The sequence below is a fragment of the Dermacentor andersoni genome, chromosome 1 (assembly GCF_023375885.2).
Source record: "Dermacentor andersoni chromosome 1, qqDerAnde1_hic_scaffold, whole genome shotgun sequence".
Taxonomy (NCBI): Eukaryota; Metazoa; Arthropoda; class Arachnida; order Ixodida; family Ixodidae; genus Dermacentor; species Dermacentor andersoni.
Genome location: NC_092814.1, coordinates 309,983,616 through 309,998,990, shown reverse-complemented (window position 1 = coordinate 309,998,990; position 15,375 = coordinate 309,983,616). Strand labels below are relative to the sequence as shown.

General features: G+C 46.0%; 1 protein-coding gene across 1 annotated transcript in view; it reads right to left on the bottom strand.

Annotated features, from left to right (window-relative positions):
- LOC126548497 (Golgi-associated plant pathogenesis-related protein 1-like) overlaps positions 1 to 15,375 on the bottom strand; it is a 153,735-nt gene that overhangs the window by 18,266 nt on the left and 120,094 nt on the right. Inside the window, exon 5 of the mRNA XM_050196707.3 lies at positions 6,014 to 6,097. Coding sequence (XP_050052664.1) covers positions 6,014 to 6,097 — 84 coding nt within the window. The remainder of the gene's footprint in view (positions 1 to 6,013; positions 6,098 to 15,375) is intronic.

Sequence of the window (15,375 nt, the reverse complement as noted above, 5' to 3'; positions counted from 1 at the left end):
GCACGTTTACCCCCTCATTCTGCCAACTCTTCTTTGCTGAGGGCCCGTTTTAGCGTCATTCTTGAGCTTCCGTTGCATGCCGCCGCGATTTTCGACCAGCCACTGCAAGCTAAGTAAGGGAAAGTCGACCAATCGTAGACGCCGGCACCACCCTCTTCATCCGGTTATCGACTTTCAGTGCAGTGGCTCGGCCCCATCGAATCCTTCTCCACTTGAGCGTTCTCCTCGCCTCTTGTCAGCCAATTAGATACGACAAGACGCTCAGTGTAGGCAATGTTATTCGTTTTTCAAGCAAACAAAAGTGACCTCCATGAACGAGGAGAGCGTTTGATTGGTCTGTTCAGACAACCCTGTGGGTGACCGCCCGGTGCTTGCGTTGGTGGTTACGCAAATATGACGTCAGGAGATTGGAATAGAAACATATTGGAATAGTGTTACGTTATAGGGCCCCTTGTTCAATGCAAATTTCTAGATGGATGAATAGTTTCGTTTTTTTAGGGTGATGTTAGTTATACCAGATGGTTTCAACGCCAAGGAATCTTCTTTTCCTTCTCGATAATGAAGCTGAAAGCCATAGTCGTTTAGCTCACGAATGCTTTATTTTTTATTTTTGTGCGCGTGGGGTTCTTGCACCATTGAAAATGTGTTCATCGATGTTGATCCCATCCTGTGTTTTATAAGAATTATCAGGCGCAGCAGCATGGTTGGAGGGAGCAGGAAGTATACTTGAGGAACCCGTGCTTTGCTAAGATTAAAGTGAAGTATGCACTCAAAGGGAGTGGCGGGGCGGATTAATTCACATTCCTCAAAACAGGATTGGCCCTTGCATAGCCCCACGGCCCACGACTTCGGCCTCCTTGGACAAAGAGGCAGCAATTGTCCCGCGTGTGCGCATGGTGCACAGGTTGTCCGAAATATCCGCGCCTTCTTTTAAACTTCGAGCGACTAGCGAAATTATGAGCCGACCATTGCGGCAAACCCATACTAGTATGCATAACGAAAACAAAGAACATTTAAGCCGCAATAACATTGTACGTATGCGCTGTCCAGTTATAAGCTAGGTAGCCTCATCCGCGAAATGTGACAGTACTGGGGGTGAAATGGAACGTTCGCGAACCAGTTCATGCTTCTTCTCGATCCAGGGTCCGGCTGCCCGGTTCGACGAACTTGCCCTTTCGCGCACTGCCGCAAGGAGAAGTCGTGTGGCGCTTGATTTAGGCAGCGGGTGGGTCCACGCATGGAGAACCGTTCGCCGTCTTATAAAATGGCGTCGCGGCCTGCTGTTGTCCGTTGTTGTGTGAATGACAGATAAAATATATACTCCTCGTGTACGGTGCAAAGTTTGTTTCGTCGAAATGAGCGCATAACTTGTGAATTTATAAGGAACCTGAAATGCCCACTGACTTTCCGGGAACCCTGTGTACGGGGTGTTTACGCTACGAATCAGTGTTACAGAGATTAAGGGACGATTTTTTGAGCTATGCATCCTCCATGGCGGTGGGCGCTATAGAACATGTGTGATAATCACCATTAGATAGAATAATGAACTAAAATTCACTAGTTATAGAGAAATAAAAGGAAAGGCAGGGAGGTTATAACCAAGTTGCACCTGGTTTGACACACTGGGAGAGGGGAAACTTGGAAAGAAGTAAAGGAAATAGGAAGGAGACAGGAAGTGATCCGCGCGCACACAGAACAGCGCTACCGCGCAAGCAAATTTGTTCTCCTCATGGATAACCAACCAGCCCGTTTTGTTTACGCCGTTAAATTTCGGGAAAACGCAGTAATTGTAAAATTGAAGCCAGCGAATGCGTAAAAGACACCTGTTTGCTGAAAATATTGCGCCTTGTAGCTGTTCGACAAATACGACCTCGAAATGTGTGGCGAAACTCATTGTGTCACTTAATATATCTATATCAGCTCTGCGAAAAAAATTTGGTACGGTTAAGTGTGAGCAGGGCCGTCAGTGCAAATTGCTGCAGGTTTTGAAGGACGTATTTATCGATATCAGCGGTCTCCAGCAAATGGCTTTGCGTTGTGTACTGGCTAGCTTCAATTGTAAAATTATGGCGCGTTTCCTGAAGTAGCTAAATAAAACTTTAATTGGTTAATTTACACCTAGTCACTCCATCCATTTGTGACTGTTGCATAAAATAGACCATATCATCCACACAGACGAGCCCAAAGACGAGGTCATCTCGCCTCGTCCTCACCACTGTGAACATCTGCTTGCGCTTTGTGTACTGTACTTGTATAGTGTCGTTGACATTCACGCAGCATAGGAGGGTGTAAAAAGTGAACAGGAATCGTACCATTTAAAGCACTGACACAATGACGAGGGTCGGGCTTCCCACATCGGGTCGCAAGTAACCATTTCAATTGGCAGAAAGACGGACGATGTAGCGCAGAAGCAGCGATGTTGAAAAGCGAAAGCCCTCTATAGCCAACGTGCTCCCCTGGATCGCTGCTGTGCCGGCGCCGGTAGCCGAACCCGCGACCTTTTGGCAGTGAGCTGTGAGTGAATGACTGATTCATGGGGGGTGGTGGTGGGGGAGGGGGGGAGTTGACGTCCTAATACAACACTGGGGCCATTTGAGAAGCCGTAGTAGAGGGTTCCGAATTAATTTCGATCCCCTGGAATCATTTACGGCATTCACCCAAGTACTGTACATGAGCGTTTCTTGCATTTCGGCTTGCATTGCGGAATGCGGCCACCGCGGCTAGGAATCGGACCCGCGACCTCGTACTCGGCAGCAGCACGCCATCGCCCCCTGATCCACCGATGCGACTCTTGCGCAGTAGAGATTGTGGTGCTCCACGATGTTATCGCGCAACGATAGCGACGCTTTTAAGCTCCGTGGATTCACACAACGGACCGAATGCCACGGACGAACATAATGCGGCTGAGCTGCGCGGCGAATCGCGTTACTTGACAGCTTGTACTACGTGTACATGCGGCGTCCTTGTGTGTGGCGTGACATTCGGCAGCACTGAACCGCGTCGTGCTCGTCCGCGAAATCGGGTCCGTCATGGCGATCCAGCTTTAAAGTATTTGAATCGAATGGGGAAAACTTTTTTCACTCGTGTAATAGATGAGAGCCAGAGGGGCCTGTTTCGCTTCCGCGGTCTGTACGCGCCTGACGCACAGACTGTTGTAGTGACGTGAACCGCTTCCGCTTTGCGCGTGGAGCAGCAATTATACGAACAAAAAAGGTTTGTGAATTCTTTTGGACCCCAGTTTCTGTTTCGTGGGTAAAATTAACCGGAATTTATTACTCTGTAGAAATTAGCAGCGTGCGCTTTTTTTTTTTTATATCTGTAACGTGTTGTGAATGGGTCAGATGACGGGCTTCGTGTCAATCATTGGTAACACTCGTCTGACTCTGCCCGTAAAAAGTTAATTAGGTTTCACAACTACTTGCTTCATTACTACCTCGAGTAATATGAAAATTGACGCTTTTGTGGTAAAATCAAACCCGAGGAAGTAAGTTAATTATCGCATCTTCCCTATTTTTATGGAATTTCTATTGTGTTGTCTGAAATGAACGATCTATACACACACACACACACACACACACACACACACACACACACACACACACACACACACACACACACACACACACACATATATATATATATATATATATATATATATATATATATATATATATATATATATATATATATATATATATATATATATATATATATATATATATATATACATATATATATATGTGTGTGTGTGTGTGTGTGTGTGTGTGTGTGTGTGTGTGTGTGTGTGTGTGTGTGTGTGTGTGTGTTTAGCTGCGCCAAATTTTTAAGAATTGCCTGTGGCAGATAGCACAATTGTAACCCTTCAGCCAAATTACTTGATCAGGCGGCCATTACTTCTACGGGAAATCAGAATGAAATCGCAGCTATGTTTGCAAGGCATATCGAATTGAAACGAATTATGAGGATGGCACCAGTTTCGAGGTAGGCGCCGTTGAACTGGCAGTGAAAATGCAGTTTTGCTCAACTTACTCTTTAAGAAAACGTTGTTTTACGCATTGAAAAATGAAAGCAACTGCAACGCCAATGCATTTCGCCGGACACTTTGAAAATTATGTCGAAACTAGTGTAGTCCTTAGAAATCTTTCCGAGTGGGTACGCCTTGCGAACTCTTCGGCTACAATTCGCAAATTGAAGTATGTTGCGCAATGCATCTAATTGGAAGTTGATTAGCATAATTACGTTAATATTCAATTATGCATTTTGATTTCACTCAGAAGTAATGGCCGCCCCGTCGAATAATTTAGCTCAAGATTTAGAACTACGTTATTTGCGATCGGCAATTAAAGAAGTATATATTGGTGCAGCTAAAGAATAAGAAAAACCCAAAGCTGGTATTGGCACCTGGCGTGCGCACAGAAAGCGTCTTGACATGTGAACGTTCGCACTCCAAGAACAAAAGAAAGTGCCGGTAACTTGTTTAAGCGGAAATAGGCGCTTCTCGCATTTTTTTCTTTTCAATAATTCTCCATTCCGGAGAATTATCGGGTTTCCTCAAAGTATAGCGTTATTATTTTTTTTTCACATATTCTAAGGGCCCTTTACGGGCATTGCATAGGGGGTTAAAAAAAACCCAATAAAGTGATCATATTGCATAACACAGTGAAAAATAAGAGAAGCATAAACAAACATGCGCAGAGGAAACATATCTGGATAAAAGAAGTATTTGAGTACACGCACACACGTCGACCACAATGCTCAAGACAATGTAAAAAAGAATACACATCTGATAATAATCTATTAAGGACCAGCACAGAGTAAGCACTTCAGTTTGTTCCCAAATGCGTCGTAATTCTTTTCGGAAACGATTTCTGCAGGTAGTTTATTCCAATGATAAATGGCAAGGAACAATGGCGAATGACGCATAAGTTTGGTGTGAGCTATCTTGGGTTGCACTTTAAGGTAGTGGTCTAACCGGGGAATTATTATTATTATTATTATTATTATTATTATTATTATTATTATTATTATTATTATTATTATTATTATTATTATTATTATTATTAGTTATGGAAACATACAAGCACACAAAGGAAACAGGGAGGGAGCAAGCTGACAACCGCCACTGAGAGGGGCACAACGCCTGCCTACTCTTTCGGGAGGAGGGAAGGAAAGGAGGAGAAGAAAATAGGAAACAAAAGAAATGAGAAAGAAAATAGGTAATAAACAAATGACAGAGACACGGATACAAGAAAGTAGGAACACGGAAAAAGAATGTCTATAAACGGGAGGCCAAGTCAGTTGTCGTTCAACTCTGCTTGCATCCAGATACGAGCGAACGTACTCTATATAGAGGAGAGACGAGACTCGCAAATGGAGTTAAATGTGCGAGCAGCGCCTATACGGCCGCTTAAACGGAGTTACCGCGGCACTTTGCTCTTGTTCTCGGAGTGCGCATGCCACACGAGACGGAATGCACTTCCATTACGATTTCTCTCCTGCCAGCTACGAAGAGCGACGTATGTTGCTGGCGACGAGATTTGGCGCACTTGCCAGCTGACGATCAGAGACTGCAGGGTGTCGATGAGTGAGCACTAAAGTGTGCTTGCGCATATATACTCACTCACCGTCACCTCGCCACTACAGCCAACTACGTGACCAGGAAACTCACGGCACAAGGACACACACGCTGTATGCGTCAAGATCAGTTTGGTTTGATTTGCTTATCTTGCCGCACGAAATTTGAAGAAATTAAGGATTCGATCCTCCCTCCGTTCAGAGGAAGCCGAGGCTTTCTTGATTTCGCCCCCCCCCCCCCCCCCCTCAAAGGATGGCCTCGTAAAGCGCGACTTTCTGGACATCTTCTCCTTTCCGGGAGTGCCTTTCTTTCTTTACTGTCCTTATAATGCTGTTTCGCCGTCGTTTAAAGGGAAGAAGACCCGCTGTTAGAAGACCACAGCGAGACATTTTCGTAGCATAACAGAAAGAAAGCATTTTGTAGCCTAGAACTTCTTACCGGCCTGAACGTGGAGTATGGACGGGTCGAGCAGGAAGTCGTAGTACCTGATCTCACTGTACCAGTACCTGGCGACTTGATCTCCTAGAGTGAGAAGAAAAAAAAAACAAAACGGCAGTGTAGTGCACTCGCTGTGGCAAACACGCGTAGTGCATCAAGAATTCTCTGTCCATGTTCGGCATGGGTCCAACTAATTCTAAACCCGCATCGTGCTCTAATGACGTGCCTCCCAACGCAGGGGCCAACAACATCGCGTGCGATGACTGTCGTCGCGAGGAGACCCTAGAATACATTCTTCGTGACATGCCCTCGATGCGGTATGCAGAGACAATTGATCCCGTGTGCGCCCGCTTGCGTTGATGACGGAACACTTTCGGAACTACCAATTTTTGGGAAGTAAAGCTCACCTGCCCGTCGCAGCTGAGCACGACGAAGAAATTTATTTGTCATGGTTCTTAGGCGAAACCAAGTTGTACGAACGGCTTTGCGGCTGACTGCTGCTAACGTGTGTCGACGACTGTTATCGTATGTATTCAGTCTATCTCTTTATTACCTACTTAGCTTTCTACCTTCCCCGTACCCTGCGTATAGGGCAGGAAGGCGGATTTTTTCCTGTTCTGGTTGAACTCACTCTCATTCTCCTTTCGTTAGTCTCCCTCTCTCTCTCTCTCTCATGGTGGTGTGACTCACTCCATCGCACATTACACAACAGCGCCGTTTTCAAGCCTGTAGTTCCTCTTTCTCGTTTTTAATCCCTGAGAATAGCAAAAGTTAAAAGGATCGTCTGGCAATTTTAAACTTGGGAAAAAAAGTGACGTTGTCTGAAAGGTGGCTGGTCTAGGCTGGTCTAGGCTGGTCAAAGCAGCACGGTACACAAAAACTTTTCGTGCAGAACCAAAGAAAGAAAGTAAAAGCTTTGCGAGATCTTCGAAACTCCGCGGGCAGGTAGTCTCACGCGATGTCAGGATCCCCGAGTCACTCGATGTTTCACGCGTCGCTTGGGGTTTTCCTTTCACACTTTCACATACATTCATCCCATTAGGCCTCTTAGACTCAATGCGTAGCCTTTGGCTTTTGCTGCTGCAGTCTGTGACCAGCATACGACGTCATATTAAAATTAAATTATGGGATTTTACGTGCCAAAACCACGATCTGATTATGAAGTACGCCATAGTGGTGGACTCTGGATTAATTTTGACCTCTGGGGTTCTTTAACATGCCCCTAAATCTAAGTACATGGGCGTTTTTTTTTTTTCTTTGCAAAGACGCCAGCGTACTTATATATGAACAGGGGGTTAACCGGGGGGCCCTATTTTTATTAATCATATCATAAGAAGTCAACAACCAAAGACACCAAGGTCTACAAAAGGGGAAATTACTTGTACTTACTAATTGAATTACATAAATGATAAATTGACGAAAATGAAAGTGTATGAAAAAACAACTTGCTGCAGGTGGGGAGAGATCCCACGTCTTCGCATTACGCGTGCGATGCTCTACCAATTGAGCTACCGCTGGGCCGAATCCGGCAACGTTGATGCCTTCAGGTGGCATGTGTGGATTTATTGACCAGTTGCCTGCATCCAAAAAGATCACGTACTCGTGACGCCTGCGGCAGAAAGAACGTTCCACATCCGCCGCCAAGATTTGTGAGTGGTGGCGCTGGCTAACATTCTCAGGGTTAGTCCTAGTTGTAACACATAAATACCTCAGAAAGAGGATGGGAAAACGGGGCCGCGGTAGTTGGCACGCGTAGCATCGCACGCGTAGTGCGAAGACGTGGGACCGTTCCCCAGCTGCGGCAAGTTGTTTTTTCATCCAATTTCAATTTAATTAATTTATCATTTCTTTAGTTCATTTAGTAAGTACAAGTAATTTCCCCTGTGTTATCCTTGCTGTCGTTGTTTGTAGGTTTCTTATGATATGATTTATATATATATATATATATATATATATATATATATATATATATATATATATATATATATATATATATATATATATATATATATATATATATATGAAGCTGGCCTGCTTTGTTTTGAGGTTTGAATGCGGAACTCGAACCGCGAACCAAAAGAGGACGTGGAAAGCATGCTTCCTTCGCATTTAGCACTGGCGCTTCTCGAAAGCGCGCGCTCGGCCCACTTGTGGCGGTGAGCCTTGTTGCCCGTGTAGACGTGTACTGCTAGAGGTTAAGTCTCTGGTTGTGCGCGGCAGGGCTGGCGGCCACACGCAGTTTTGACCCTCTGTCTGCCGGTGCGGAAAGCAATCAGCTTTGGCCAAACAAGGACGGTGTCAACGTTTCCACGAAGGTCTTCGTCAGAGTAACTTGTTGTGCGAACAAAGTGTTGCACCTTGCCGCGAACCCTTTGTCTTACTAATAGTGACGCATAGCATCCGCTAATATCTGCGTTTCCCTTTTTTTTTTTTTTTTTGCGGGCACGTCTGCGCCAACGTGCGTTCGATTTGCGCACGTTTGGAGGGACTGCCGCCGTTATTCTTTATACCGAATTGCAGCTCGGTGGTGAGGTCAGAGCTGTATATAGCCGTATGTATACCTGCAACTGTAGTGGCCCCACAAGCACCACGCGGGCAAGTTCACGAGCACGCGTTCGTCGTGCCACCTTAAAGAATTAAAATTAAATTGCAGGGTTTTGCGTGCCAAAACCACGATCTGATTATGAGGCACGCCATAGTGGAGGACTACGGATTAATTTTCACTACTTGGGATTTTTTAACGTGCACCTAAATCTAAGTACACGGGTGTTTTACGCATTTCGCCACCCTATCAAAATGCGGCCGCCGTGGACGGGATTCGATCCCGCGACCTCGTGTTTAGCAGCCCAACGCAATAGCCACTAAGCAACCACGGCGGGTCGTGCCATCTTCGACGTTATGTTAAGTCAGGTATAGTACAAGCCACGGTCACATGCTTCACTGCGGCGCAAGTGTAAGACGTGCGGGAACGAAGCAAAGACGAGAGAGAGAGAGAGAGAGAAAGAAAGAAAGAAATACACGAAATGGCACAACACGCCAAGAACGCTGAGGAGGGTTTGCGTCAGTCTCGTCTCGGGCGCTGCCGCGAACGTAGGTGTTTGAGTAACCTGTATTTCTTAGATTTTTTTTCCCCTCTGTGCTGATTCGGCGACCGCTGGTTTGTTTGACGGCGCGCCCATGCGGTTCAGAGCGTTTCGACGTGCGTACTGCACTTCAAATGTAGAACTATCGGCAGCCACCGTTGAAAAAAGTCAACGTCGGGTCTTCGGAGCGCGTCAATCCGCCCCTTTCGGCAGCGCAAAAAAAAAAAAAAAGGGCGGTTGCTCGGAAATTTCCTTACGCGAGACGGGTTTTGGTTTCACGCAAAGCAAAGCAACGAGAAGCGCTGAGCACGTTCTCAAACGCTGCTGGAAGACGAACCTATGCGTGGTTCGAGGGAGCCTTCGAAGCATATTACCTTTCTTTGGCCTTCCATATTTCATTCTGTGTTTGCCTTCAGTCTTACGTTCACGTTTCGTGTTTACTTTAACTGACATCTCTTATATGTTTTCATTTTAGTATATGTATTCATTTTTGCTATTTTTATTTCCTGTGGGGCGCCCATTGGGGTCGCTCAGCGGCATGGCGTCCTGCTACTCAGCACGAGGTCGTATATGGTTTCCCTATCAGGACGCCGCATTCCAATAGGGGGCAGAACGCAACACAGCTCGCGTGTACCGTGCTTTGTGTGCACGTTAAGGAATCCCAGATGGTTAAAAAATTAAGCCAGGGGCCGCCCGCTCGGCGTCCCTCGTAAACCATTGTAGCACCTTCGGGAAATGAAGCCCTACAAGTTAAACCTTCCTCTGGGGCAACTTGGCAAATCATACTCGGGGCATTCGCTATTCTTATTTGTTCGAAATAGTATACTTATCAGTTACAGCTCCTGCGTCGGAGGTCTCGCTTCTCTTTACCGCCCTAGGACTTGTATATATATTTTTTTATTGTTTGAAACAGCACGTCTAAATAAAATGTAAAAAATTGCGCCATGTGCCGGGGTTAGACAGCTTTAGCGCAACGTTTTAACGGTCCCCGCTCCGCTGAAACCGGCGCGTCCTAACGACTTGCACACAGCTAGCCGCTCAGCCGGATCACATGCGCATGTGCATGTGCATGCGCTCACACCGGTAGTGGAACGTAGAACGCTGTCCACGCTCCGATACAGAGCCGATCGAGTAATTGTGCAGACACAATTTCAGGGTAGCGCTGGAAGAACAAGAGAGACGCTAACGTTTAGCCCACAAGCGTGCACGGTACGTCACTCTTAAACACGTGATCGGTATTTGATTCGATGTATTAAGTTGAACGCTTCGTTTAATCTGTGCGGGCCAAAATATTTAGATATGACGTCTAACACAGATGCATCTATAAATGCGAGGTTATCGTGCGGCCACCAATTATACAAATCGAAGCTGATGAGCGCCCGCGGTTTTGTAGCGTATCGAAGTACAAAGAAATTGAGGACCGCGCGGATAACCGGGCACACAGGCAGACGAGAACGCTTCTGTCAACAACGCAAAACCACAAAAGTATGTTCAAAGTATATAGCCAACATTCGAGCTCCGTTCCACGAGAGGTTAAACACTAATAATCAGATGTTGTAACTATTATGTTAAATTAAGCAGGGCATTCCGAGGCCTGCCACATTTTTTCTATAGCGTAGAGGTCTAGTACCTTCACTTAACAAAATAAAAATAAAAAATATTAAGAGTCGAAAATACCACGTCACTACTCCTTTAAGAAGGTCCATATTTGACGGGAGGAGGGCTTTGGCTTGACCTACCCGCTTAAAGATTTCCCTCAGTGTGGTGGAAAGCTTCTGATTCGGCGAAGTAATGGTGCCCTCTTATCCCTCTGACAGCCTCCCTGCGCTACGAATTGGCAGCCGTCTACATAGTCGCGCTTCTTACCAGCCGGCTGCGCCACCGGACTCAACGCTTGAAGATTCGACGACTTACGTAACGTGACATTGATCCTGAATAGAGCCAGAGATCCATTGGCTTAGAGCATTAAAAAATTTAATTATGGGGTTTTACGTGCGAAAACCACCATCTGATCATAAGGCACGCTGTAGTGGGGGGCTCTGGAAATTTGGACCACCTGGAGCTCTTTAACGTGCAGCTAAATCTAAGTACAGCTAAGAGAGAACTGTCGTGAAAATGTAAAGTTTCGCCGCTCTCCATCTGGTGTAACGTATTTTCTTCTTCCTCGTCTTTTTATAGTTCGAAGAAATATTTTAAAAATCGCATGTAACAGAGAGCGCTTACCTACTTTTTCAGGCGGATTTCGGAGAGAGGTGGAATTAAATTCGCTTGAAATATCCACAAATTAAAATTTTAATGATTTATACTAGGATGGACGTCGAAATTGCGAACTTAAATGAAGCCCAGCAGTAGTGAAGTCATGTTTACTGAGCAGCCATTTCGAATTATGCGCAGCGAAATACCCGGGCGTTCGAGTTGCCCAAAATCCTGCCTCTGGCAGTCCGGGACGATCTTAGAATGCATTTTTAAAGCGGATTATGCGCGGGGCGGATATCTCGAAAGCGGTGCTAGTTCTAGGGTTTCCGTTAAACGGACATTATTTCACTGTAAAGCCGCTTCGCTTCAATATCGCAGGTGCAACATTAGGCCCTAAATTGAGTAAATTAAATGTTGTTTATTGGATTTCTGTTTGTATTACATGCCTGGGAATTATAATTTTTATTGCGTTAGCATTGCAAGTGTGGATGAAAGTGGAAAAAAGTGTATGTATGTCAAGTGTGGGAACCATGTCACGTGGTGGAGGAGAGAGGGAGTAGGAGAGCTTCGAAATATATAGTGCTATTGAACAATATATTTGTATTCTGCATATTAATCTTCAACACTACTCCTACAGAACTTTTTGTTGGGCTAGTTGGTGCATATTACTGAAGTACTATAGCGCCAAACAGACGACACAAGAAGAAGAGACACGGATAAGCGCTCGTCCGTGTCTCTTCTTGTGTCGTCTGTTTGGCGCTATAGTACTACTCCTACACTTTCTTAAATAAGGCCTTCAATCATTTGTTGCAATTCATCTACAGTGATGCTGAACAGGGCAATGTGATCTGCAAACCGACGGTCATTGAGATATTCGGCCGTTCATCCTCACTTCTAAGTACTACCCAGTCTAGCAGCTGAATACTTCTAAGCCTCCATGACTGCCGGTATCTCTTATGAATCAAATGCCTTTTCATAATCCATGAAAGCCGTATAGAAAGGTTGATTGTACTCCGCATATTTCTCAATTGCCTGATTGATGACTGGCAAGGGAACAAGCATTCACGATGACCGGTCAGCCTCTAGAGTCTGTGCAGGAGTGCCATTCATCTAGGTCAATTACTCACGGCGACCCCGACCACGAGAAGGAAATTTAGGAAAGAATCAAAATGGGTTGGAGTGCATACGGCAGGCATTACCAAATCTTGGCTGGGAGCATACCACGGTCGCTGAAAATAAAAGTGTGCAATCATTGCATTCTACCGGTGCTAACATATGGAGCAGAAACTTGGAGGTTAACAAAGAAACTCGAGAAAGAGTTAAGGACCGCGCAAAGAGCGATGGAACGAAAAAATTTTAGGCCTAACGCTAAGAGACTGGAAGAGAGCGGTGTGGATCAGAGAGCAAATAGGGATAGCCGGTATTCAAGTTGACATTAAGTATACAAAAAATGGAGCTGGGCATGTAATAATAATAATAATAATAATAATAATAATAATAATAATAATAATAATAATAATAATAATAATAATAATAATAATAATACTGCTATATATAGTGCAACTGACGATGGTCTGTTCCGGAGCACCGTCAGTTACACTTTCGCCTAGAAGAGGCAGGACGTGTATCGAGGGAGCCCCGGAACACTTCGCAATGTGGTGAACGCGGTTTCAATCATGGATTCGGGACCTCAAATAGGTGCGACGTAATGCTAACGCATTTCGCTCGCATTTACCGCTAAATCACCACTGAATTTTTTCCTAATCTTTCCCTCCCATTTTCCCCAATGTAGGGTAGCCAACCGGGCTCAGTTCTGGTCAACCTTCCTGCTTTTCATTAATTATTTTATTTCTCTCTCTCTCTCTCTCTTCTACTGAGAATTTCCTCCTCTTGTGCCCTTGTTCCCGTTACGTCCACCGCCGCCCTCTCCGGACAGCATTAAACCGGCTGCATTCGAGAGCGATTTCGTAAGCGAAAGTCCCTGGACCATGACCGTGTACGTCACAGGTACAGAATGGTGCGAGTGCGTTGCTACAGTGCCTCAAGTTGACAGGTCTCCGTTGCCCTTTATAGACTTGGTGCACATCTTCAAGTGTGCGCGCAACTCGTGCTCTTTCTCTCACCTTCTTTCTCCCTCTTTCCACCGGTATATCCCCTCGCCCCAGCGCTTGGTAGCAACTCCTGTTTGCTACCCATGTATGTGTGTTGTATGTTGGTCTTCTGCCCTCGTCATTTTTACGCATCAGCTACAGCAAGCCCGGACATGCGTCTTCTTGTTAGCCTCCTTGCCCTGTCCTTGATTTAGTCTCTCTTTCTCTTTCCAAGAAATCTACCTGAAAAGGCGGAGAAGTGCTCTCTGTCACAGGCAATCTTTAGAAACTTTGGTTGAACTGAATACTAATAATAAACAGATCCCTGGTATGTTGCAACTACGGTAGCCCTATACCTCTCTGGTGGCAGCGATTGCCGGCAGCCCATTCTCGCTGTGTAGTGAACTGCCGGCAAGCGCAGCGCCAATGCAGAGGGGGCCAGGCTGGGCCGCAGCTACGATCGCTGCGACGTTTACACTTTTGGGACTATAGACTGCACGTCAGTACTCACAAGCCGCTTATTAGACGTGTCCCCACAGTCGCATGAGCACGCGACTGAAAAAAATTGCTAGCGCTTGTAATGAAACGAAGGCGGGCGATTTGTGAGGAGCAGACTGCATAAAAACGACTTCCGTCAAGCCTTGCGCGCCATTAGAATGAAAAGTTTATGTCGGTTGTCTTTTTTCGCGTTCCTTCATCTTTTCCCTAGGTTTATGGTGCGTTCTATATTGCGCCCATTATACGCGCTCTGTTTGACGTTCTCCAACTTCCGCTGGCGAGCTGCCAGGCCCTTTTCGTGCTCCACATTTTTCTTTTTTTCCCTCACTAATGCGTCCCTCACAACATTAATTCCACAGCGTGATATCTTCGATCGATCGCGCGGTTATTGTTCGGGCCACGTCACGTGTACACATAGGACACAGTATACTGTGCTGTTGAAGGCTTCAATGAAATCAATAAAGCGGACGTCTTTGAACGACGTCGATCCTATAAGCCATCGTGGTTGGAACACGTTTTATTTTAGGTCCTGTACGCGTGGAAACGGTTGCAATTAGGATTACCAGAAATAAAAAAAAGAGCATCCGTTGAGGTAGTAAAAATGCAGTCTTTCCTGATATATTCCCTTGTCTTGTCCAAACGAGACATAAGTTTACTTGAAGGTGGAGGGATGGGGGGGGGGGAAGTGTTGAACAGTTAAGGAGCGTCGCTGGAGCCAGCGTTCGACTGCTGCTCATTCGCTGCTCATTATTTGTCTTGTAGGAGCGACGTTCGGCACGCGAAAAAGCGATTTTTGTGACAGCACTGTGGATCTCGGTTACACTCTGGCAATACGAATTGCTGAGTTTGATCACAGAAGCCGAATTGAAGAAGTGGTTCGATGTTATATACGTGCTCGAAACTTGGTCGACACGTTTCAGCGTCACCATGGAGATTACCTACGAGATTCTTGGACCGGAGATGCAGAGAATGCCACAGCACAGTTGCGTTATTAAGTGATATAGGGCCACGCAATGCGTGGCGTACGCGCGACTGGCTTTTGCTTAAATTTCGTTTCACCGCAGTGCCGAGTATACGTGGTAACTAAGCGCGCTGTGCGAGTTACTGCACTCTGCGTGTATATCGATCAGTTCTCCCCCGATAGTCGATTTGTAGATATATTCTCGTGAAAGGTCGGCGAGAACGATTGGTACGTTGACGAAACGACAGCACGCGTCACTAAGTTAACTACGGCATCTGACGTCCCCCAAAACAACTCACGGGCTACGCGAGTGGGGGTACCCGCCGTGGGGGTACCCGCCGCGGTGCACGGAGCAGTTTCTGTATGGGACGGCCGAGTATGAGGTCGCGGGTTCGTTTCCCAGCCGCGGCGGTCGCCTTCCGAAGCGGGGCGGCATGCAGCAAACGCTCGTGTGCTTAGATTTGGAGGCTTGCTAAATCATCCGTGTGTTGCCTCGGGCTGCTAAACCGAACAATTTGCCCTCATTTAAGCTCC